The 26190-nt window shown below is 40.7% G+C and overlaps 2 protein-coding genes across 4 annotated transcripts; both read right to left on the bottom strand.

Moving 5' to 3' along the window:
* Window positions 1-316: 316 nt before the first annotated feature.
* Window positions 317-3231, bottom strand: LOC112194798 (DNA-3-methyladenine glycosylase). Its single transcript, XM_024335029.2, has 6 exons — window positions 2890-3231; window positions 2526-2597; window positions 2274-2397; window positions 1354-1424; window positions 912-969; window positions 317-832 (listed from the first exon to the last, which is right to left on the bottom strand). Exons 1-6 carry the CDS (start codon window positions 3154-3156, stop codon window positions 663-665), a joined length of 762 nt encoding a protein of 253 aa, XP_024190797.1. The 5' UTR covers window positions 3157-3231; the 3' UTR covers window positions 317-662.
* Window positions 3232-3633: 402 nt separating this feature from the next.
* LOC112194796 (gamma-tubulin complex component 3) lies at window positions 3634-8371 on the bottom strand. 3 transcript variants are annotated; one of them, XM_024335026.2, is made up of 4 exons: window positions 5970-8371; window positions 5408-5854; window positions 5179-5310; window positions 3634-4161 (listed from the first exon to the last, which is right to left on the bottom strand). In XM_024335026.2, exons 1-2 carry the CDS (start codon window positions 8240-8242, stop codon window positions 5560-5562), a joined length of 2568 nt encoding a protein of 855 aa, XP_024190794.1. In that variant the 5' UTR covers window positions 8243-8371; the 3' UTR covers window positions 3634-4161; window positions 5179-5310; window positions 5408-5559. The 3 variants fall into 3 exon arrangements, with proteins under 3 accessions (XP_024190794.1, XP_024190793.1, XP_024190792.1); XM_024335025.2 differs by having other exon boundaries at window positions 3636-4121; XM_024335024.2 differs by lacking the exon at window positions 3634-4161 and having other exon boundaries at window positions 5014-5310.
* Between the last annotated feature and the right edge of the window lie 17819 nt (window positions 8372-26190).

Raw genomic sequence — 26190 nt, 5'->3', positions numbered from 1 at the left:
GAAACAGTATGATAGAATGGAGGGTGAATGCCTTCCTACGGCAAAATTGGGTAACATGAGTTGGATGTAAGATTATAATGTCATCTTCATTTCTAAATTTATACTTTTTCAATTATGACACGAGAAGTTACTTGTAAGTTGCAACAATATGAGAATATGAAAAAATATCACAAATACAGGACTTCCCTTCCATCACCAACACAAACATACAAACAAGCAGGGTATGTGGTGAGGTGGTGAGGAAGGTTGAGAATTCAGTTAGGATTATGTTAGGTTAGGGATTCGATTTCTCCTCAGATGTAACTATAAATTAATGGAGCTCTCCACAATAGCGTATATTCTGACCAAAGAAAAAAGAAAAAAGCATTAACTTGGGAGAGATTCCTACATATAGACAGCTGTATAGGGCTGACAACGTTTGCTTCAGACACTACACGACTCGACGCCCCAAGTTCAAAGTTCAATTCTGCATCTAACGGATTGCCTGAACTTACATAATATCTTTTAAGTTCAATCCCAAAGTGACTACAATAGGTTCCAAATAGCTATGTGCAAGATAATGTACACACAGAAACAAGAAAAAGGCTTGGAGCAGACATAATTACATGGAACCTTTTCTTTCCCTCCAAAAGTACCTTTACGGAATCCATGCTGCCCATAATTTAAGATGACGGTGGCCGGAGAGTGTTCTTCGGAGCACTTATCCAAGGGGTACCTGCAATTGCAAATCTCCACAACGCATTGACGTGCTCAGGCAAAGCATAGTTGATGCCTACACGCGGACCAATCAACATGTTTTCAGGTGGGGGACCATCTAAGATTTCCAGACCACCTGGCCAGACAGTCATCTATTTCAGATTTACATAGATTTGTTAAACTTATAGATGAACAGCCATGATTACTTAGCATACCAGGAGTGTAGAGGGGGTGGTTAGACCATTCTGTAGAAAGTCCCAGGGCTTGACCGATCTGAACATACATATCTTGACTTTAGCAATTCATAAACAGTTAACACAAAGAAAAAGCACATGGAAATGGACAAATAATCTATTCAAACACTCGATCTGTTTCTCCAAGAAGAGATCTATACATGTTTATAACTATTCTCAAGATTAAGTTTTGATACAATAATAGTGCAGATAAAACTTATTTTGAGGGAAAAGAAAAATAGTTAGAGATCTTATAAACATAGGTTTCTACTGTAATAGAATCAACATCCTTGCACTAAAACATCCAAATGGAAATAATTACCATCAAGGCACAAGCACTAAAAACAGAAGCTGTATTCTCAAAAAGAACAAAGACTGCACCAACAGAAGAATGCTATAGAAATGTAAATAAAAGGATGCTCACCTTTCCTGGTCCACTAAGGAGAACAGGCTTACTAGTCTTCTGCCCTCGACGTTGCTGTATGGTCTCCAATCCTACAGTGATGCATGTAATTAATAACACTAGAGAGAAAAGTTGAGAGCAGACAAGGAGAGGAAAACTTGTTTTAGGTAGTTAAATGTGTAGGGGGAAAAAATAATAAGAGAAGTCGAGAGACTTTAGAGCTTTGCTCTTTCTAGGCCTACTTTCTTTCTTTTTCTGTTTTTCTTTTTTGCTACAAATCAAGAATGGTCCCTGTGGTAGGCAGTTATTCTCAATCTCATCTTGTTAACTTTTCGGTAGATTCTGGCAACAAGTAATCAGCTAGGTTTCAGGACAAGATCTAAAGCTACACTAGCTTTGGATCCTAATTATAAATTTTGCCTTCCAACTTCCAAGTACAGTTCTTTCAACTAAGCATGAGTCAATCTATTTTTTACTTGGTAATGCTATCAGCAAAGAAGTCTAACAAATGAACTGCATTACAGGTGCTTCTATACTACTCTCAAATGCGAACCTCACTCACCAACTCCCTACCCCAGTTATTTATTCTTAACAATATGATATTGCTAAGAGCCTTAGATCACCCCCAATAATCCCAAGATTTTCCTGTACTTACACTCTAACTCTTAAAATGTATCTACATCTTGGATAAGGAAAATAAAAATTCAAAAGAATCTCGTAACAAGTGTCCATATGGTTGTAACGATGGTTGGTTAAGCTCTGTGTGTGTATAAAATATATAGATTTCTGATCCTTTCTTGGTGTGAGCATGATAAGACAAGGACCTTTGCTTTCCACTCACACAAAATTCTAGAAGCATAGAATTATTAGCAACTGGAAACAGAAAGGGGAACTCTAGTTATAGATAGTAAGGTAATATGACAATGTCTGCAGAAAATTACCACTAATTGGAGCGCAAGCACGTATTAGAACAGCCGCCCCGACTCCCTCCTTGTCAGCAACAACATTCAGCATCGAATGAAGACCATAGCAAAGATAAACATAAGCACGCCCTCCTGGTCCAAACTGTGTCCAAAAACCAATTCATGACTAATACATTTACCAATATATCAATACGAGTTCAGAAATTTTGACGAGTCTAAAATTTCAGATCATAAACTTAAATAGGAAAACAACTAAGGGCAGCATCTCACAACAGGGGCTGTTCTTGGTGTTATGCCAAATCGACCGTGACAAGCCGAATCATTTGGTCTGTAAGCTTCAACCTGAGAGAAAGCATAACAGAAACAAGTAAGCAATCCGTAAATGAAACATTTTGACTAGTTTGCATTTCGACATTATGGAAAACAAAAGGGCAACAATCTAGACTTTGACGCTTTTTGGCACAGAAATGCAGTCCAGATTATCTCAAAATTGTCAGAATTACCAACTGAAAATCAAGCGAATAAAATACCCAAGCACTTAGAAACTGCAAATTCTTCTAGTTTCCCTAAATTTCTCCTAGAACAAACAGAAGAGGGAAAATTTCGAAGAAAAAAAGAGGAGTGAAATTAGTACCTCGGTAATCTGAAGAACAACGTCGTCTCTCCTAAGGAACTTGCCGAGCAAACGCGGGGCGAGGTCTAGGGCGTCAATCTGGAAGAATGTGTAGGGCAAGATGGTCATTTTATCCGCAGGAATCTCTGGGATTGGAGTTGAGTCGGGTTCGGGTTGACTCGGCGGAGTTTGGTCGTCGTCGTCGTCGTCATCGCTGGGTCGGTTTGAGAGTGTTGGCCGCTTGGGGGTTTTAGCGGCGACTCGTTTGAATCGCGGAGCTCTCTTCATTTCGTCTCTCGCACTCCGTGATATGTACCTGCGTCGTGATTTGTCCCCTTGGGTTTTTTTTTTTTTTTTTTTTGGCGGTGTTGTCCCCTTGGGTTTTGGCGGGTATTTGTTTACGCCTTCCTTTTTTTTTAACAAAAATTGTGGCAAAATTTACTACCATTACGAGCCGGGACTTGATTTTTGGATAAATTTTTCTTTAGGAGATGGATTTCACAAGCAGATGATCGAACGCTGAACCTCTTTGAGTTTTCAGCTCACATTCACCTACCTTGCGGGCCTAGCCAGATTTCTGCTATTTGAAATCTTACTTAAACAAAATTTAATCTCATAGCATTTTATGCACAAGTACAAGAATATCACACTGCCGTAAAATACTAGTTGGATCTTATGAAAACGAGCAGGGCAAGAACCGAGGCCCAGACTTAATCTCCGGTGTAAACTTGAGAACACGGGACAACAAATTGAGCCACAGAACGGACAATCATGGACTCATAGGACCATACTTGAAATATATAGACTAGTAGCTCCACTGAAAGCAAAATAAAAAACAAAAAAACAGAAGTTCTTTCTTCAGGAAGCCGAAGCACACCCTCTCTGCTTCATGAAGGGGCAAATATGCACCAATATCTTCATAAAACCATTAGGAGAAGGAGTGTGAATAAACTCCAAATGCATATGCAGCATCAACATTAATCTTCATGAAACCATTAGAAGGGGGGAGAATGCTGAATAGCTTCAATACACTCAGCACACAGTTGGCCAGACCTCTCCAAAATAGTCACGGGAGGCCGAAAAGTTTATAGTGCACTAAATGATATGTTTCATGACAATTCCTTGATAAGATAACATAAAAGAAACTAAATTGGAATTCATCCAAATTCACTACTGCAGCACATCAGCAATAACCCATTGCTCCCGCATTTCCATAACAGCTCATGTAAGCGTGCTTTGTGGACCTCAGAACCCTGGTTTCAGCATTTCCATAACATGGACAGACATTATGAACTGGGATTTTGCAAGAACAGAGATAAGTCATGGATACAAAAATCTGATTGAAAAAAAAAAAAAAAAAAAAACTACTCAATCTCCTCTGGCACATTCAGTGACCAAATAGAATGCCAAAAGTAGCACTATCAGAACATCTGAACACGCACATCCATTTTGTTACCCATAAGTTGTCCACCACAATGCAAGGGGTAAAATCCTAATTCATTTCTTCACACACCCTCTCACTTGGGCTTAGAAGAAATTGTACTTGTATCAGATTTACAACTGCAAATTACCTTTAATGTCACATTAACAAGTCAAAGTGAAAGGTAACACTCTTAGTTCTGAGATTAATAGGATTTTGACTATAACCAAAAGAAGGCATATGCTCATAGCTAGCAAACCCAAAATAATGCCCAAAGATTAAAAAAGGAAAAGAAAACTAAGGGAAAGCCCACCTAACATCAAGAGGATTAAAAATGGAAACTCATTCTACATAAAAGACTTGGAGTATAACCTTAAGACCAACTTCCAGTGATCTTAACAAAGATAAGCACTACAGATAGCAAAGTAACTGTTCTGGATACATTTGAAAGTACAACATATGAAACAACAAACAAATACAAATTGTATCATCTTTGTAATGCAAGTACTCACCTTCGAAAAGTTTTGGATATCGACCATAATAACCTTCTGGTATCCACACAATAATATAATATGCACTTGTGCAGCTATCATAAAGTTCTCCAACAAAGAGAGAAGAGCAAGTACATATGTAACTCTACTAGGGTTTAGATTATCACAAGGAATCATAATGTCTAAACGGTGGAATCACAAGGAACAGCAAAAATAGTGGACAAAAACATGAAATGCTTGGAAGACTCAAATAGTTAAGTATCACGGTTACCAGAGAGAATAAAAAAGAGTTAAATAGCAATGCTATCACTCATTATCTATCATTCATCTAATTCAGAACTATGATACAGATATACAAACTATGAGTGAAGGACAGCTCACAAAGCTGAAAGAACTCACCAAAAAAATCCCTAAAATATCAGCTGATACGTGTACACTATCACATCTCACACCCTGATCTACTGATGAAATACATCTTCAAGTCAAACCATAAACTTCCACACATGCCCATAAGAATGAAGCAAACACCATCTGAAAACATTAAGAAAAAGATATTAGAAGTTAGTCCTGCAAACCACGTTGTATGAAATAAACAGTAAATATCAAGGAGATGAAGCTTTCCGACTACCTAACACTCAAGCAATATAAGGTAAATCGGTTGGTCCTGTCAGCCAGCTACAGCATGATTGTTCAACCATATGAGCCGGGAAAACTAATGAACTGAAAATGGTTTGATCGTGCCATGAATTGCAGAAACATTTGCCTCAACCTTTACATTTTCTACGTACTAGGACGCAACTGGCTGTAAAATTCGGTGAAGTCAAGCCGAAACAGGAGGAACTTTAAATCAACATGTTGCTGCATGGGCAACTTAGAAATAAAATCCTCAAGCAATGACGAATATTCTTTTGCTACTGCATCTAGATCCTGTCCCATATTCCGAAGAAATTCACCAGCACGTTGTGTGAGGGCCTTCCTGCCATCACTAATCCAGGACCCAGGCTCTGAGGATCTATCATTTAATCGCTTTTTCGTTTTACTCTTGACTCGAGAGGGTGCAGAGGATTCCATGGTTCTGCAGCAAAACCGACCGACAAATATGAATTTACAACTTTAAAAAGAAAAACAAAGGAAAGTAGGTACCAATATCATTTGGTCACAAAATCACTGATGAGAAAGGATAATATTACCTTGCTTGCAACTCATTGATCCCTTCAGACAATCTATCAGCATGGCTTCGAAATTTCAATATAAGATCAAACAAGGCAAAGAGTGAGCTGTAAAGGGTTTGGGAACGTTCTCCAAGGAGGGATTTCTCCACAATCGAATGGAGGTACTTTTCATGTGCAGCAAGTAGATCATCAAGGTCCTTGGCCACCTCCATTTCGTTCAAAAAGTCAGACCATGACACCTCCAAGACTTCAAACATAATATAATACTGCAAGTTTGAAACAAAATGATTCATCTCATCCCAAAGAACCTGGCATCGTCTCAGAGTTGAAAGCAACGGCAACTTAACTGCATTCTGCAGCTTCATGAAGGAACGGGCAGTGATACAATTTGGTTTCATAGTCTTCCAAGCACCAATAAGAGCATGCTCTACTCGTCGAAGCTTCCACAAGAAATTAAATATTCTTAAATACTTTGTCATCACGGATTCCGTAAAAACAGTATCTAAAGGAACCCTTGCATCATATTCCAATGAAAATACATCCCAACCTCTATCTCCAGTTTCATGTGGCATCATCTTTACCTTCAATCTATCCAATATGTCGCGATCATCATATTGTGCATTAGAAGATCGGATTGCAGTTTCCAGTAACCCAGCTAGCTGGAAAGAGCTTATAGTGTTAGCAGGCTCAGAAAGCTCTGGCCCAACAATATCCATTAGGTACTGAACAAAGTCACCCTGTCCAAGCAGTAAATACCGCTTTATTGCAAGACAGTGCTCCTTGAACTTATAGTGGTTGTATATAACATCCAACAAATGCTTATCAACTCTCTTTGCTGCTCCATCGACCAAAGACTCAAGAGCATCAGTTTCACCATATCCAAGACCCCATCTTCTTGTCGTGGTGCCAGCAGCAGCTGCAGCTTCTAGTGCAGCATCTGCCCAACCACGATCGTCACAACAGACGCGAAGGAAATTAATCGACTTTCCAGTCCTCAGAATGCGTTGAGCAAGAGATTGTGAAATAAAAGAAGGAAGCATCCCAGCATGGAGCATGTAACCTTCCCTCCAAAGAGATTCAGCTTTCACCGGCTGACCCACAATAAAGAATTCAGCAAAAACATCTTCTAACTCCCCTTCCAAAACCCAACTCCTGACCATCTCAAACAGTGGGGAGCACACCCGACGGAGTAACCGCCCCATGAACTCATGCACTAGTGGGTTCCCATGCTGAGCATGCATATGAATAGCCCCAGCCATTGCCCCACCCCTTAAAACCCTACATTTATCAACCAAAACAGCCATCAACCTCATTTTCACCATTGGCTCTGCAAACCAAACAGACAACCTCCTCATAGAAAGATAATTCCCCGAGCTCACCGTCTCTGAAACCAAGGGAATCGGATTCATCGCCTGTGCTTCAAGCACCGCCAATAACTTATAATAATCGGAGAGCTCATCTTGCAATGCAGCACAAAAAGCCTGCCCAATGGTTCCAACATCTTCAGATGGAAACCCATCCATACTCTCCGAGATATACCCCTTAACCTTCCTAAACAACCACCCCAATTCACAAAGCTTCCGAACCATAATCCTGGTAGCTCTCGGAACCTTGATCAAATCGGACAAGACATAGCCGTCCGCATTACTGTCGAACTTCACATACTTCCCATCAATTCCCTGACAAGCATACAACACATCTCTCACCAAAGCCTCTTCGGAGACTTCATTCTCTTCCTTAACCAAATTCACAAACTCCCTAAACGCAATTTCCCGGAGATTCTCCGGGTCCTTGGAAACTAACAAAACCCCATTGCTCCAACCCTTTTCCCCACTTCCCCTTCCCCCCAAAACCCTCGACTCGTCGCCCGATCCGGCGTCGTTTAAACCCAAATTGGGCAACAAAACCGAAGAATCCAACTGGGAATTCACACTCTTTCGATCCTCCGATATAATCTTAAGCAAATAGATAACCGCCCACTTGTTATTTACACTTCCGGGCCCGGTTTTGGATGCGAACTTGGTATAAAGGTCGGCGAAAGTTAGGGCTTGCGAGGACTTACCTTGAGTGGCGAGTCGGCGTTTGGTGGACTCGGCGATTGCGGCGGCGTCCGGGGCGACGGAGGGAGTCAATCGGCTGGAGAGTAAGCGAATCGCGTAGCGAAGTGAGGTTTGGAGATGAGGGGAGTTGGGATTTGGTGGGTGAGATTCGGATGTGGAGTTTTGGGCGACCAAGCGAATGACGAGCTCCTTGACCAGATCTGCGACTTTTTGCTGGTCTTCTTCTTCCATTTTTAGGGTTTTGAAGGATCTGAGAGTCTGGGCGAGAGTGTGGGAGTGTGACTGCAGCGAGCGAGGGTTTTTGATTTTTTTTTTCAAGGGCGCGGAAATGAGAGCTTCAATTCTCTTATTACATTTTCCAGTTTTTATTTATTTTTCACAAATTTAAAGAAAAAATTTCAAATCTTCCTATCCTTATTATTATTATTATTATTATTTTGTAATTAATTCCAACCTGGCCGCGGCCATATTATAATTTTTCTATCCATTTATTAGACAAATTTATTTTAGAGAAACTAGTCTGTAATCACATGCACAGCATGTGTAAGAAAAATTTAATTGTAAAAAAATAAAAAAAATAAAAAAAGTTATCTCTAGAAGAAATAGATTCAGTGGGTAGAGAGAAAATAGTGAGAGAGAAAAGTGGGGGTTGTGGAATAATTTCTTTTTAATTTTCTGAATAAAAATATATTTTATAATTGTCCTATTTACCCTTGTGATTTAATTTATTCTCAAAGTTTTTTAATATTTTATGGTTAAATCTGTCAAAAATTTCAGTTTTGGCTAACAAAACCTCTTCTCTTAATAATAGTATAGATTCTTACACAGAGCACTTGTTGCTGAAAACGAAACAGTCTTGGTTTTCGCCTCACACTGAAGTCGAAATCATTTATGACAACCATAGACGAGGCTTTACTTCCCCTGCTATGATAACCTAATCGACTCGCAAATGGAGAGGGTTGGTTGAATGAGTTGAATCTTTTAAATGGAGTATGGTTTACGTGCAATATAACTAAATAAATCATAGTTAATTACTAATATATTGAAGAACATTTTAGATATAGGACGTGCTATGTTTTCTAATTTGTTAGAATGACACATATTGAATTTCAATTTTTGATTGAATGGCATATTTCTCTCCATAGTAGATTAGTACAATCCAAACAACATCCATATTATACACAAACACTACTAAAAACCCAATCAGTTGGATACTGAGGGTACCCTGTCCCTTTTGGTGTGTATGGGCACAGAAATTAGAATGTGTTCTTGCTTAACAAGTAATGGGTTTTAATGTTATGTTCAAGAAGGAGACATTCTATTCACTTGCTTACTAGTAGTGATGTATGTGCTATGCTGAGGATATATTATTCATGCGGTTACAAACATATTAACTAAAGAGCATTCTTTTATACATTTATATGTGTATTTGCACTTTTCAAAATAAGAGATGCTAACCAACTACTTTAGTGAAAAATTGTTACATTTATGTAACCAAAAAAAAAACTGTTAGAGTTAGCCTTTGCATTTTGAAAATGGATTCAAACCCATAAGATTATATGTGTTTATGTGAAATGGGTTCGGCCAAACCAACTACTATACATTAATTCCCCAGATGCTTCCTTAGTTGATTCCATCATGTTAGTTGCATCCATGGCTGTGGGAAATAGCTCGTTTGAGGGGATGTTGCTAGATGTCAGAAATAATGATATCAGTATGGAAGTGGAGTAAATGTTCAAATGCATGTGGAAAGGGCTTAACTGAAATGCGAGGTTCACATATAAGCATGAGTGTAGTTTAAGGTTTTATGAGCTAAAAATGTATTATGGAAAACATTCTGTACATAAAATGTTTTAATTTGTAAAAGTAAAAATGGATTGGAATGGTCTACTCATTTCATTCATAACCCCTTTATATAGGGATAGGATTACAACGGAAATATCAATTACATTGATGATACTAAATGCTGATTGAGCTGTGATTTATAATTACTTGATTCCCTCTTCGTCTATTTCTTTGACGAAGGCACATAATGTGCTTTTCCTTTAACATAATTAGTTTTTTGCTTGGTCATACTGTCAATAACTCCACAATGAAGAATGTAACAAATATTATAGACAATAGATACATATTGATATTTATATTAATCTAGTTACATATTCAAACTAATGGAAAAGTTAACTGCAGTTTGATGAAGGTAATTTCATAATGTAAGTCAACTTTTTTGAGTTAGGCGTCGGGTTATCTAAGCTTGCTGCATTTCATGGTCTGGACAGATTAGGAGTTCACTTTGTGGCTTTGCCTCATTTGCTTCCAACATGAGGGACATGTCAGATAATACCACCCATCTTCAAAGACAAACCTAGTCAATGCAGCTCTGCAAATTACTAATGTGTCCTGAAATTTAAAGCAGGGTAAATTTAGTATTGAATTTATTTATTTTTTGAAACAAAAGTTTATTAAATTAGATGACCAGCTAAAAAGCCAGAGTTTAACATATACTTAAAGACAGAAAAATGGCGGGGTAATGACCACGCTCTTATTTAAGTAACATAAACTCATTACAAGTCAATTTTGAGCCCGCTTTGTAAGCGAACCCATAAACAAAGAACAACTCCGTGTCTTCTAGGGCAAAATCATTGACTAGCATCCCTATTAACTAGGAGCACAATTGCGATACTAATAGAGAGCCACTTCCTAGAAACAAATAGGAGCAATTCCTTATCCATAAGCTGCTTGAAAAAAATGCCAATCTTATTCCAGATAATTACCAACTCCCGTAGCAGCTGTGATCCGAAATGATTGGTCATGGACCATATGCTGGCCCAAATGCCCAAGAATATCCACCTCTTAGGCTAGGGCCACTCTGATCACTAAGTAATCAATGAGGGTAGCAAGACACCCTCCCTACTGGCCCAAAACCTAGAGCCCATCAACCTAAGATTGAGCCCAGGCCCAAAAGCTCAAGCTCAACCTTGAGCAAAGTGAGCAGAAACCTTTCCCTTCTGCCATCCCATCTTCCTCGCTGCCATGGAATCCTGTGGCCTTCTCTTCCACCCCATCAACTGTCGCTCTGCCAACGTTGATCAGCTAACGCTTGGCAAAAAACCGACGACCTTGATTTGCACCGGTAATCATAGTACCACCAACCGACTTGACCCCAATGTCGATCTGTTATGCCCTACGGCTCGACCTCAATCTCTGCCAAACCCTAACTCGCAATCCTGTAAGCCAAGATCCAAACCCAGGAAAACGTCAACCCAATGAGGCAACACGTCGTCGACACTCCATCTTAATTGGGCTTTGTGCACAAGTGGATACATATGATCACGAATTGTTTTGCTTCTGTTCAATATTCCATCTTAATTCAAGGGTACCTACTCACCAGATTATTCCTTCTAGAGGCATCAGACAAGGTGACCTTTTGTCACCTTACTTATTTATTTAATGTGCGGATGGCCTATCTGCTTTGATCTCTAAAGCAATTGACACCGGTGTAATTACTGGCCTTACTATGTGTCCAAAAGCACCTACTCTCCATCATTTGTTTCTTTACAAATGATAGTATCTTGTTTGGCACTGCCAATGAGGAGGAATGTTTACGATATAGAAGAGTCCTGAATGTTTATGAAAAACTTTGAGATAGAAAGTAAATTTTCAGAAGAGCAGTGTTGTTTTTAGTAACACTGTCCCCCATGATCAGCGACTAAGATTAGCCTCTATTTTGGAAGTAAAGTGTATGAAGGAACACAATAAATAACTTGGACTACCTGTATGAATGGGAAAGTCTAAGGAGGCAAATTTTGTGTAAATTATTGAAAGGTTAACAAAGAAGTTAATCAATTGGAAAGCTAAAATTCCCAACTCTGTAGGTAAAGAGACTCTCATCAAAGTAGTAGCACAGACTATGCCCTTATATGCCATGAACTGCTATCTTCTACCAAAAGACTTATGTGATGACATTCATCAATTATGTGCCTCTTTCTTTTGGGGTGATACTGAGGAAAAGAAGAAGATTCACTGGAGAAGCTTGGAAAGATTTTGCCTCACAAAGCAAGAAGGAGGTATGGGTTTCAAGAACATTTTTGCTTACAACTTAGCTAATGTTAGCAAAATAAGGATGGTGACTGCTTGCCAATCCCAACACTCTTATATAGCAAAATTGTATAAGGCTAAATACTATCCCAATTGTTCTTTTTGGGGTGCTGAATTGGGGGAGGTCCCTTATTTTTCTTGGAGAATAATTTGCAAGGAAGACCATTCTTGAAAGCAGGTATTCAATAGAGAATTGGTAATGGGAACCTTGTGAATATTTGGAATGACAAATGGATTCCCAATTGCCAACAATTCTTGATCCAAAAATCTTCTGACACGATTTTGAACAGGTTGCTGACCTTATCGATGCAAAGGAAAGGAGATGGATTCCTAAAGCAGTTCGATGCATTTTTTCACATGATATTGCTGATGCAATTCTATGTATTTTCTCAAGTAGAAGACTTATGGCAAATAAGTTCTTTTGGAGTCCCGAAAAGAAAGGATTCTATTCTATCAAGATACTAAAATAGCTTGATGGATTGCAAGAGAGCGTGTTCTTGAAAATGTTCTTACTTCTACCTCTACTGGTAACCCATTAAAAGAATTATGGAAGAGAATTTGGAAGGCCGGAGTACCTAGTAAGGTCCAAATCAGCATGTGGTGGGCTTGTAATGAGTTACTCCTTACAAAAGTCCAGCTTCTTACGAAGGGCTACACATGTGACACTAACTGTGTACTATATACTCACAAAGGTGAAAATGATGCTCACATGTTTTGTAAATGCCCCATAGCTCATACCATTCTATCTACACCGCCTTTTGATTTGCATAAAAGCCTACTGCCCAACATCTATTTCAAGGAATGGATACTTGAGCAAGCCATGCATCTCAAGGAAGATATCTTTGAAAAGTTACTCATGGTACTCTGGGCCTTATGGAAGAACAGAAACAATAAATTATGGAATGGTACCTCTCAAACTTCCAGTGATACTATTTTCAGTTCTCTATCTTGGCTTGATGAGTTCAGAAAGGCAAGGCAACCAAGTCACAAACTGAAGGCAAGTAGAAAACAAAGATGGCAGCCTGCTAGTGATGGAAAATGGAAGTTGAATGTGGATGGCAATTTTTTGTCAAATCAAACTCATGATGGCTTGGGAAGGGTGCTACGTGATGATAAAGGTTAGTTTAGAGCAGTGTTTGCTGCCTTGTTCAACATGTTGCATTAGCGAAGCAGGTCGAGTTTCTAGCCACGAAGGAGGGTTTGCAACTGCTTCAAACTTTGTGTCTTCAATAAGTAGTTATCGAAATTGACTACATTGAGGCTACTACTGACATTGCTAACCAAAACCATGACTTGTTGGTTAATGCTGGTCATTGATGATATCAAGGTTGCCATGAGTACTATTTCAGGATTGCAGGTTAATTTTGCTCCTAGAACTTGTAACACAGTAGTACATCGTCTAGCTAGTTTAGCTTTTGAGGATAGGCACATATAAGTTTGGTCTGACCAAGCTCCAGAATGCATTCTGGATGTCCTTCAATCAAATTGTAATCAACTGCATTAAGCTTATGCAATAAAGATAATTCTTTGATTAAAAAAAATTCTGTTGTTTCTGTTTAAGGAAAACTGAATTGGGAGATAATTGAGTCGTGCTTTCATTGATAATATGGGCCTCTTTATATAGAGAATTACAAGACATAGAATCAGAGTTGTACAAGGAAAGATAATCATACAATTAATCGGATATCTATGAATATCTCCGAGAATATCTCTAATTCAAAACCCCATTAGAACTAGGTCAAGTAACCTAGAGTTTGCGCCAGACACATATTCTAGATTTACTTGAACACTCCCCCTTGTGTCGCCCAAACGTGATGCTCCTCTCATTACCTCATTAAAAGCCTTGTCAAGTAACAAAAACCTAGTGGGACAAAAATAACCTCGATTGAAGGGGAAAAAGAACACAACACACCCTTCACGTTTCGAGACCATACATGTAGACACCTCCCCCTGATGTCTGCATCTCTCCCTGATGACAACGGTCATGGGAGTTCGGATAATTTCTACAAACGATGATACTAACACATTTCTCAAAAGTGGAATTTAGGTAATGACTTAGTAAGCAAGTCTGCTACACTGTCCTCAGATCAAACCTAGTTCACTTTGATCTTGAGGAGAGTTTGTTGTTCTGATTCTACTTGGTGTGGTCGCTTTTGATGTAGCCTTGCTTCATTTATTCAAAACAAGCAGCATTATCTTAAATTCTCGTAGGCTTATCTGTGGTAGACTTCAAACCACAATTATTCGAAGGTGCATAATTATGGATCTAATCTATATACATTGATGAACCACTTCGTGAAGACCAATAATCTCTGCATTGTTCAAAGATATAGTGATTATGATATATTCTATAGACCTCCAAGATATCATGGTCTTTACCCATGGTGAACACTTAACCAGTTTGGAAATGACCTTTGTGTGAGTCAGAGAGATACCCAATATCAGCAAAACCTTCCAAAACACATGTTGTTTTAGGATGAGGATAGTGGACGCAAGCCAGTATTGGCGGCATTCCAGGTGTGTGATGAGTCTGAATCCATCATCTCTCTGTAGGGATAGAATAAGCCCATATCAATCGTACATCTCAAGTATCGAAAGATATTTCTTACACCAATTCAATGGAGTCGTGTTGGCGCAAAGATATATCTAGCTAACAAGTTCATGGCAAATGAGGTGTCCTGTCTTGTGCATTGACTAAGTACAATAATGCTCCTATTGTACTTAAGTAAGACACTTCTGCCTCTAGCACATCTTCGTCATCATCCTTTAGACGAAGATGATCTTTTTCAAGATCAAGACTACGGACGATCATGGGGGTGCTTGAAGGTTTGACCTTGTCAAAATGCCTAAGCATCTATCAACATGATGCTCAAGTTCCAAACCGAGACATAATCGTGTTCTCCCAAAATCCTTCATCCCAAACTCGGATTTCAAGTGTTCAGCGGTTTCTCTTAACTCTTTAAGGACTTCCAATAAAGATCATGTCCAACATAAACAGCGATAGAATCCGAAACTTGTTATGGAAATGGGCGGGCATATCCCTTCCCAATCATATAGTCACTTTAGTGAGCATTTCAACCTTATTGTAAATGCGATCCGTGGTCTAGAGCCACTTGACTTGGGTAAATGAAGTTCACCATGAACCTTCATGTATATGCCATATCTAGATCCCTATATAGATACGTAGTGACCACATTTATAAGCTGCATGTTCAGTTATTTGGAAACTACCAAACTGATAGGGTAGTGGAGTGCAATGACATCCATTACGAGAGAATATGTCTCATCGTAGTTGATTCCAGGGCGTTTTGTGAGAAGCCTTGCGTCATAAGGCTAGATTACTATCTCTTTTTCTCATCACGCTTTCTAACGAAGACCCATTAGTCAATAGGTTTTATGTTAGGAGGTGTTGGCATCTGGCTCGAAAACCTTCCTCTTCGTTAGAGAATCCAACTTAATTAACTTGGATTGCATCTTCCCATTTAGGCCAAATTTCTCTATGTTGGCATTCATTCATTAACAGAGTGTGGTTCGATATATCAGACTTAACAAACTCATGCGCACCGATTACAGCATCAATTATGATAGAGTTTCTATCCCACATCTCATGTACACTAATGTAATTTTCAAAGAGCTCTATATTCTTAAGAATAGGTTCTGACGTTGAGGCGTCCCCTAACGATAACCATAATCCAGATTTGAGTGTCGATGATCAAAGGATCGGAATGTGTCAAAGTATCATTTGAACCCACGGGCCTCCCACTCATCCTAGCTGGGGTCATGGCCTATAACGCCAGAGTGCCACTCTCTTTAGCGTTGGTGTCATGCCTATCTCCGTGTAGGGTGGCGCTACGTCCTTTCGTAGGGACGTCCTTCCTTGCAGGCATATTTGTAGCAGATGTGTGATATCGTCACTTTAATAGGGATCGAGATGAGACATAGTGGGAACAGACCACGACAATTCCTGTCATTCTTGCTGAACATTCGTGTTCTTATCTCCCCCTAACGACGGGAAGACTGTCTCATCAAAGTGACAACCCGCAAATCTAGCTGTAAGGAGATCGCCTTGCAAGGGCATTAAGTGGAAGACTATTGTTGGAGTCTCAAATCCAACGTAGTTGCTCATTCATCTATAAGGACCTATCATAGTGCATTGTAGCGGCGCAATTGGTACATAAATGGCTCACTCAAATGTGCGTAAGTACGAAATACTTGTACCCAGTCACTAGCTGTAACGCAGAGATACATTGAGTGGCGGTATGTCGTAGACGAATTATCATAACTACATGCGATATTGCATCACTCCAAGCAGATATAAGGAGATTGGTGCGCATTACCAATGTCCTGACTACCATCGTAGTCGTTTTCGCGAGACCATTTGGGTGTGTACATAGGAATATGATGTCCTACATCAGTCCCATTGCAATAACCATCGAAAATCTTCTATGTAAACTCTCTAGCATTGTCAAATCTAATTGACTGAATAGGATGATCCGGGGAGTGAGCCCGTTGTTATATGATATATGCTAGGAGTATAGCATAAGCAGCATTACAACTGGACAATGGCACAACACCTGACCAGTATGTTTGCTTATCAACCAACATCATGAGATATTTAAACTTCCGCAAGGTGGTTGAACTAGTCCATAGAATCCCCACGGATTCTATGTAAGAACATAATGAGTATGTTCATTTCTTTTGCATAGGACGATCTCAGTCCTAATTTTCCTAAGGAATGGACTTTGTAAATTGAGCGATAGGCCTTAAAAGCAATCAATGAGGATTGTGGTTCAGCCTGAGCATTTGAAACGCTATTTGAAGCAAAGTTGGTGATTGCAGCATCACCTGGGGCACCATCACCATGATGGACGCCATCCATGGTGTCATGGATAAGGACTATGCTAGCACTAGGCTGGTAGTGGACGGTGGCGGCTCTGGAGGCTGCGGCGGCGGTCACACTTAGTCCAAGAATCAACTTTTAATTCATGCTTTGTTTCGCTCGAGAGAATGGATATCCATGTGAAGTCTTTAATAGATGGATCATCATATCATGACTAGGATGAACTATCCTGTTATGACAAAGCCAATATGTATCTAAATCCAATAGATCTTCTCTCATAACTTTATTGGATTTAATAGCTCAAATAGTGACATAGAGTCCACTAAAGAGACGCATAAACTTCTTTAAGATGCTCCTTTGTTCGCAATCATTAGAGGTATTGCAAAGGAACTCATTTCCATTCTCTACATGCGTTTTCGCATGGTATCTGTTGGCTATTCATAGGGTGTGATTTTCCCTAAGAGTGTAGAGAGTTTCTGTGACAGTAATCAATGTGCCATTTGACAAGGGAAACTTGGGGTATTCCATGTCCTTGAATCAATACTGATGGCCCAGCCATCGTAATCACAAAGTAATATGCTCAAAATCAAAATGGAGTCATAATGAAAAGAACTCGAAATTTTATTCATAAGCCAACAGAGTACATCATTGTCTCTTAACCATTAGGAGAATCTAATCCAAATGCTAGCTAATGCAAAACAAAGGTAGTTGTTAACGTTAGAGATCAGAGGGGTCTCTAGTTAGCTTTAGAGAGAGAGAGAGAACGACACAAGCAAAGTATAGTGGTTCGTCTCCGCCTTAGCGGGAGACTACGTCCACTTAAATATTGTACTATGTGTGTTTAGGCCTTGCGGCCCAAGGGGCTTACAAAGTGTGTAATGGGATGATTTGAGTTGTGGGAGGAGGGTTCCTTTTATAGGTGAAGGAAGCCATCTCCTTTACATTTTCTTAGATGTGGGATGTAGAAATCACTATTCTAGTCTAGAAAGCGTGTTTGTGAAGGCAACTTTGCAAGGCTGGAAAGGTGGCTTCCCGGCGACCTATTTACCACTTCCGGATACCGTAGCGTAGCTTGAACATAGGGTTACAGGATGCATGTCTTAGTTGGGCTTCACCATGGCTTGTGGGTGTCTCAAAGAGGGTGTTACTTATGCTTGGTGATGTAGCAAATCCTCCATGCATAGTGAGAGGTATCTACAAGTTCCCGAAGTCCCCAAGTAAGAGGAGCTTCTTGGTTAGGGAGTTATAATCATGAATTCAGCAAGCATAAGTAACCGGGTGGCATGGAGCCCCTATAAGTCCCTGAACTCTGTAAGCAAGAAGGGACTCGTTAACCTGCACAACAAAGACAAAAACACGCATATGGAGAATGCTTGTTATATTGAGAAATGTATGTGAGTTGCATTGATATGCATTGGCATATATGAATGTACGAGGTGCATGATACATAGTGATGTATGCACGTAAATGGCGCCGAGTATGATCAGTTACGACATAGAAAGTCGAGAACGCATATAGTTGTGTGAGAAAACAGATTGCATATGATAAATGCGTGATGCGCGTAAGAAAACGAACGAGGTGGAGTTTGACGAGGTTACGCTTGGTGTGAGTTGCATGAGTACCATGAAGGCAAGAGTTTGTAATTCGTGAATGATGAATACGCGAACGCTTGTGTTTATTTGGTTGTCGCTGGTATTAATGGAAAGCGAAAAGAATTCGATTTGTCGCTCGCGACAAATGGTAGAAAAATTCAATGTTCCATTAATGTGGATGATGTTGAGTGGATGTGAGTGTAAAGGTTGGGAATGCCGGAAGGCAAGAGCGTGAAAGCTCGAGGGTGCCGGGAAGACTTGAGCGGGAAGCTCAGGGGTTGTCGGGAAGGCATGAGCGGGAAGCTCAGGGGTTGCCGGGAAGGCGTGAGCGGAAGCTCGGGGGTGCCGCAAAGGCGAGAGCGAGAAGCTATGGGGTTGCCGGGAAGGAGTGAGCGAAAGCTTAGGGGTTGCCGGGAAGGCATGAGTGGAAGCTCGGGGGTTGCAGGGAAGGTGTGAGCGAAAGCTCATGAGCGGGAAGCTCTGGGGTGCCTCGAAGGTGAGCGCGGGAAGCTCTGGGGTTGCCTGGAAGGCTTGAGCGGAAGCTCTTGAGCGGGAAGCTCGGGGGTGCCGCGAAGGGGAGAGTGGGAAGCTCTGGGGTTGTAGGGAAGGCGTGAGTGGAAGCTCATGAGAGGAAAGCTCGGGCGTGCCGCGAAGGCGTGAGCGGAAGCTCGTGGTTGCCGCTAAGGCGTGAGCGGAAGCTCGGGGGTGCTATAAAGGCATGAGCGAAAGCTCGTGGTTGCAGCGAAGGCGTGAGAGGAAGCTCATGAGCGGAAAGCTCGGGGGTGCCACGAAGGCGTGAGCGGAAGCTCGGGGTTGCCGCAAAGGCATGAGAGGAAGCTCGTGAGCGGACAGCTCGATGATGCCGCTAAGGCGAGAGCGTTAAATCTCAGAGATGCCGTTGAGGCAGGAGCGTGAAAGCTCAAGGATGCCACTGAGGCATTAACTGGTAGCTCAAAGGTGATGTCATGTGGCATGAGCATAACCGTTGCTAATTATGCTTGGCTGTATGTACAAGTCCCCGAAGTCCCCAGTCAAGGAGGGTTTTCAGCGGGGTAGATACCAAAGCGTGGCTTTGTGCCGTATTGCGAGCATAATTAATGAAAGTGTGTCATCCCTCTAGAATTGGTCAGAGTGAACGCTTGTACCCTTTCAGGTGGGCCCTTGCTAGGCCCTCCAAGGAGTCCCCAACTCCTGGCTATAGACCTTCCTATGGACGGAAAATTGTTTGATGAGGGGAATTGCGTTTAAGCAGTGGGTGTTAGGTAGCGAACCTAATCTTTGATACCCAAGCATGAGGCGTTACCTTACCGCATGGCGGTTGGTCATAGACCATAGACTCGTGGAGTCTAGACTCGTTTAGGTCTCTTTCCCGTGGGGAAAGTTTGGCAAAATATGGTGGCCAAGAGGCTAGACAAAATCTTTTACATATAGTGTGCATGTAAATCTTACGAATTATATGAACAACAAATAAGCATGGCATAGCTTGTTTAAGTGAATATCACATGTTTATTTAATTGAGTTGCAGTTAAATAGAAGCATGACATATGTGTATAGCATGTACTTGTAGTAAAGTTGCTAATAACATTTTGTAGGCATGCTTAAGGGTCATGGAGACATGTATAGTCATGGCAAAGGCTCTAATTGTAAGAGTGTAAGAGATAAGATATAGTGACTTATCTTATGTCGATTTGGAGTGAGTTGGGGTAGGAATTGATATAAGTACCCAAACCATGTTGGAGTTGTCCAAGCATGACGCTCCATTGCTTCGGCGAAGCACTTTACTAAAATGATGATGATTTCTTTAATTGGGGAGGTGATCGGTGACTATGCCTCCTTAACATAAGATAAGATAAATGATTAGCATATAATTTTGTCAAATTATTAGATGCTTCGTAAGTGCATTGGTCGGAGGACAATGATACTGCATTAATTCCACAATGCAATTTATAATTCCATTTGTATAGCAAATTTAGATGAGCCTAGTAGCCGCTGGCTTTATGATATGCGTATACGTACCGATGAAGGAAGAGTATATGCAATTTAGATGACTAGGTGACTTTACAATGAATTTCCATTTAGTAATAAAACTGTACATAAGCATTGTTAATACCATCGTCATGTATCCAGGCACTTGGCATTGAAGCCTTTTGCATATGTAGAGCACGAAGCATGTATAACTAATCATATATTGACACAAATACTGGTCAGGAATGACCAGATTGGGTTTGGATAAAATATTGGTCAAGAATGACTAGTTCCAATACCACGAATCTTATATAAGGCTAGGAACTGGAGCATAATTTATGTCCAAGCAGGCTTTTGACAAAGACTATTTAATCAAGAATGATGAGCATGTTATATGTGCATGACACATCAACATAGAATTAGTGTGCATGTTACATGAAACGTAGCAGCTCATGTAAGACCTGTGCATTACTTGTTTAATATATATGCATGGTTATTGTAGATATATGTGTGTTTGTCGAAGAGCCAATGTAGATGGCACATCCGCGCATGCAACCAATGGAAATGTACCAGAGGTTCTTGATAAGTAGCATGCATATGACAGCACTAAGGTATGTCTCAACATGGTTTATGTGCAGTAGCCATGATAATCAATAACAGAGACGAGTGAGAAGTATGAAGGACTTATCTGGGGTTGGTGAGATGCTCTAGTTCGGGGGTAGATGACGAAGTTTGATGATCGCAAGCTTTGCTGAAGAATAGGCTAGATTGCAACCGTCTCCTCTTTATCTGGTGTCAGGAGTAATCAGCAGCTGACGCCATAAAGATGAACTGGATGTCGGTAGCAACAAGTTCACATGGATAGCTATTAGCGGAGTCTCTTGGCGGAGGCATTGCTTGGCGGAGGCCCTTTATACTTTGTCGATGCAAGCTTGACCGTTCGACAGTTTGCTGCAAATAGCAGAGCTTAGCTTTGTCGAAGGCCTTAGCCGCCACAGAAACTTGAAACCAAAATTTGAGGCTGTGCTTGGCGGGCATCTGATTTGTGCGCAAAGAGAGAAGAAAGCGAGCTGCTGCGATGCCTGACGGACTACGTCGAGATCGTTGACGGTGGTGTTTTGGAACTCAGCAGGGAGCTTGGCCAGCGGTTTGTGCTGGCGGAGGTTTTTCCGCTGGTGTATCCTAACGGTGTTGTAGCTAGCTGAGGATTTGGTGTGCAGCGGAGAGTGGCGGAGGACCGGACTGGACTTTTTCAGCTGCCAACACCGAGGAGCCTGGGGTCAGAGGTGTATAGTCCAGCGGTGTACAGTTCATGAAATTGAAACTCGGCTAAGCCAGGCTAGTGGAGGAAGCTTGGCGGCTCCGCCGATGAAGCTTAGTGGAAGAAGTGCCGCTGAGGGAGATTTGAGCGGGCAGCGGTGCCTAGCGGTTGCGGAGCGTTGTTGGCGGTTGTGGCTGTTGGCAACTGGTTCGAGCGGCAAGCCATATTCGAACCCGACCGCAGGGAGCAAGGAGAATGAACGCTGAACCCCTGGGTGCATTGGAAATTTTTCTGGGTGTCCAGAGAGAATCGCCAAAAAATAAAATAAAAATTTGAGTGGTTCAGCGTTGACCATTTGAGCTGGTGTTGACTTTTGTGCTGACCAACGTTGACTTGGGATGGAGTTGGGGTTTGCCAGTGTTGACTTTTGAGATGGGCGTTGACCAAGCGTTGACTTGGTAGATGACACAAGTTACCGTTAAGAATATCAATTATATAACTCAAAAGAAAAATTATTTTGAGTTCCGTCAAGATGAATTAACTCAATGGTAAGTGACAAAGCCATTGTATCAATTTACCCTGGTTCTAGCGCCAATGTTAACGTTAGAGATCCGAGGGGTCTCTAGTTAGCTTTAGAGAGAGAGCTAACAACACAAGCAAAGTATAGTGGTTCGTCTCCGCGTTAGCGGACTACATCCACTTAAATATTGTACTATGTGTGTTTGGGCCTTACGGCCCAAGGGGATTACAAAGTGTGTAATGGGATGATTTGAGTTGTGGGAGGAGGGTCCCTTTTATAGGTGAAGGAAGCCATCTCCTTTACATTTTCTTAGATGTGGGATGTAGAAATCACTATTCTAGTCTGGAAAGCATGTTTGTGAAGGCAACTTTGCAAGGCCGGAAAGGTGGCTTCCCAGCGACGTATTTACCACTTCCGGATACCGTAGCGTAGGTTGAACATAGGGTTACGGGATGCATGTCTCGGTTGGGCCTCACCATGGCTTGTGGGTGTCCCAAATAGGGTGTTACTTATGCTTGGTGATGTAGCAAATCCTCCATGCATAGTGAGAGGTATCTACAGTAGTCGTTTGACTTCTTTTGGTAACTTCAAAATAAATATGACCAGGTGAGTAGAGAGATGTCGGTGGAGCAAAACTCGCTTAAGTACCACTTATCTCAAAACCTTCCTAGACATCATACTCATTTTGGATGAGCTTATGTGAAGAAAAAAATAAGCCAATGGCATTTACTACAAAGTATATGACAATTGCCTATTACATCTCTTGGAAAAATAAAGAATTAAACAAAATTGGCGATTTATTGATCCCAGCCAGATTTGTAGTCTTCAACCCTTCACTCTAGATCATCTTCTTGATCTTCTTGTTCCATATAGTGAGCATCTCTTGCTTCACAATATGCTTTGTGGGAGGTGACAATTTCTTCACGAGCTCTACAAATGTGTGTCCAATGACTGGATACTCCATATCGAGAACATACATCTCTTTGCTCAGACTCCATTGATTGAGGTGCTTTGAAAGCGTCATTTAGATGACTCTTAGTGTTAGTGGCGCCACCAACATGGCTAGAGGCGTTGTCTCCCTCTCTTTTTCCACCTTGACCTCTTTGGTTCCGTGTTGGCCTATTTTGGCGGTTACCTTCCCAAGTAGAGCGATTATATGAACCAGAATGTCCAAAAGTATCCTTAAGATTAGAGTTTCGCTCTTGACGCCCTCTCTTAGGGGCGCGGCTATAATTGGATTCCGGAATATGCTCTGTTTCTATGGATCTCAAATTATAGTTCTTCACAAGGATGTTGTCATGCTTTTCAGCGACATTCATAGCTCCAATGAGCTCATGAAACCTTGTGATCCGTCCTGCAGTAACATCGATTCGATAGTTCTTGGCAACCATCAATGCAGAGACGGGAAAGGTAGAGAAAGTCTTCTCAATCAACATCACATCTGTGATAACTTTACCACATAATTTCATTAAGGATTTAATGCGAAGTGCTTCCGAGTAGTAGTTAAGAACTGACTTGAAATCACAGAAGCAGAGGCTATGTCATCCCACTTCTAGGTCAGGAAACAGGGAGTCACGGACGTTGTCAAATCTTTCTTCGAGTGAGACCCACAACCATCTGGGGTCTTCTTCATTCATACACTCGAACTGGAGCAAATCATCCATATGACGAGTCATTAGGATGATGGTTTTTGCCTTATTTTCCTTTAAGGCTGCTCTATTTGCTTCCAAAGCTTGACTTGCTCAACAGTTAGCACGTCCTGGCTAGGCTCGAGAATCATATCTAGGATTCCATTGGCCTTGAGATACTGGAAGACATCACGAACCCACCTGTGATATCCAGAGCCAGTTGTTCCCAATGGAGCAAAGTCAAATTTGTTTAGGTTACTCATCCTGAAAGAGAACAAGAAAAATAGTTAGTTTCGGAGCAGAAACAGCTACCACGAAAACAATAGAAATTTATGCGTAATCGCTTCCAAGAAATTAGGAATTTCTGAGCGTAATCGCTTCCAAGAAATTCAATTCCAAGAGGTACTAGATTAGATCGAAACAATGACGTAAGTAGTCGATCATAAATTCTCTACAAACTCTAAGTTTGGAGATCTCAACAAGCTCCAAGCTTGGAGTGAGCATGAACCCCCACAGTTCGGCTTAATTAGGTCTCCCCTATGATGAAGAAAGGGGGGTAGAAGAAGGGAGTTTGCAAGTCCCCGAGAAAAAAAAGAGAAATTAAATAAAAACAAGAACTTTTAGTAAAAAAATACCTTGAAATAGGTTGCCGGAAAATTTGACCGGAATAGTCACAGGTGCTGACGTGGCGCTGGTGCCGATGTGGCAGAGTCCTGTGTGCTGTCGTGGCCGTGCTGACGTGTCAGTGGATCAGCGCGTCAGTGGGCTTTCACTTCTTCTAGGCTTCTCCTTTTTTTTTTCTTCTTCTGCCGATTTTGCTGCAGGCCGGTTCAGCAACTTCTATACCGGTTTTTAGAGTTTTGCTTCCGATTCCTGAATCCAGGGATCGAGACGATGCTGGTGGCAAAATTTAGTAACAATCAGAGGTCCGGAATGTGGTGAACCAGTGCAGGGATCCCCTTTTTTCTTCTTGGAGGGCTAGTTCAATACTTCTGGTGGCCGGTTCGGTGGTTTTCCGACTGGTTCCAGTGGTTCTGCCGCCAGTTCTGGAATCCTGGGATTGAGGGCTTCAATATATGCGGCGGTGGTGGCTAGGGTTTGAAGGTTACGAATTTAGGGTTTCAAGGTTAGGATTTCGTGCTGATAACGTGTTTAAGGAAAACTGAATTTGGAGATAATTGAGTCGCGATTTCATTGATAATAGGGGCCTATTTATATAGAGGATTACAAGACATAGAATCAGAGTTGTACAAGGAAAGATAATCGTACAATTAATCGGATATCTATGAATATATATCTCCAAGAATATCTCTAATTCAAAATCCTATTACAACCAGGTCAAGTAACCTAGAGATTGAATCATACACATATTCTGGATTTACTTGAACAGTTTCAACCTTATTAATTTATCAAAATATATACATGCAATTTAAACATGAAATTTGATTAATTTATTATACACATCCCAACCTCAATATACGTAACATGAAATTACGTCAAGTCACTTAGATTTTCAAAGTCATCATGATGTAGCTCATGTTGAACTAGTTACTGCAGACTATAGCTTGGTCCGGCCCAAAACTTCGAGATAGATCATTCAGTAGTTTCAAGTGATATCTCTTTTATTTGAACAATTATCAAAAAGTGATAGTTTCCTTATCGTACATCCAGATATCTTCCTGTTTACCTACATCAACTATTCAACTCAATCAGCACACTGTAGGACCTTAGAAATATCTAGCTTTGATGTGAAGTTAAAAATCTCAATACAAGATATTGCTAATGCCTCAAGGTCGAACAAAACAATTATTTGCATACTACAACAAAAAATTTTAACATTTGACACGTGGTAAGAAACTCTTTAAGCCTATTTATCCCTCTGTTAGACTACTTTTGTTTGCATACGAGTATTTTCACCTTTAGATTCAGAGAAATTCTTGCATATAAAAAATCAGAAATTTTTTTCTCTTTTTCGAAACTGTTCTTACTTTTTAAATGTACAATACCCAAAAGACTCCTTGCTAAGTAGTAATTGGTCTGCCGCACCATGTGGTGGTGAGGGTGCCTCACGGAAGTCTTTCTCCTAAATTCATTTCTATGCAAGTACAACTTGCATTCAAATTGTGATAGCCATATGCTACCATATTAAACGAACTCACGTAGTTTGAAACATTGCCATGCTTACCTACTTATTCTTTTTGTTTTTTGTTGGAGGTCATCACCTACTTATATTCTTAACGCGAAGTTTTTAATTTGTTGACAGTATGACAATGAAGATA

The sequence above is a fragment of the Rosa chinensis genome, chromosome 3 (assembly GCF_002994745.2).
Source record: "Rosa chinensis cultivar Old Blush chromosome 3, RchiOBHm-V2, whole genome shotgun sequence".
Taxonomy (NCBI): domain Eukaryota; kingdom Viridiplantae; phylum Streptophyta; class Magnoliopsida; order Rosales; family Rosaceae; genus Rosa; species Rosa chinensis.
The sequence above is the reverse complement of the archived record's forward strand: the minus strand, read 5'-3'. Positions and strand labels throughout refer to the sequence as shown.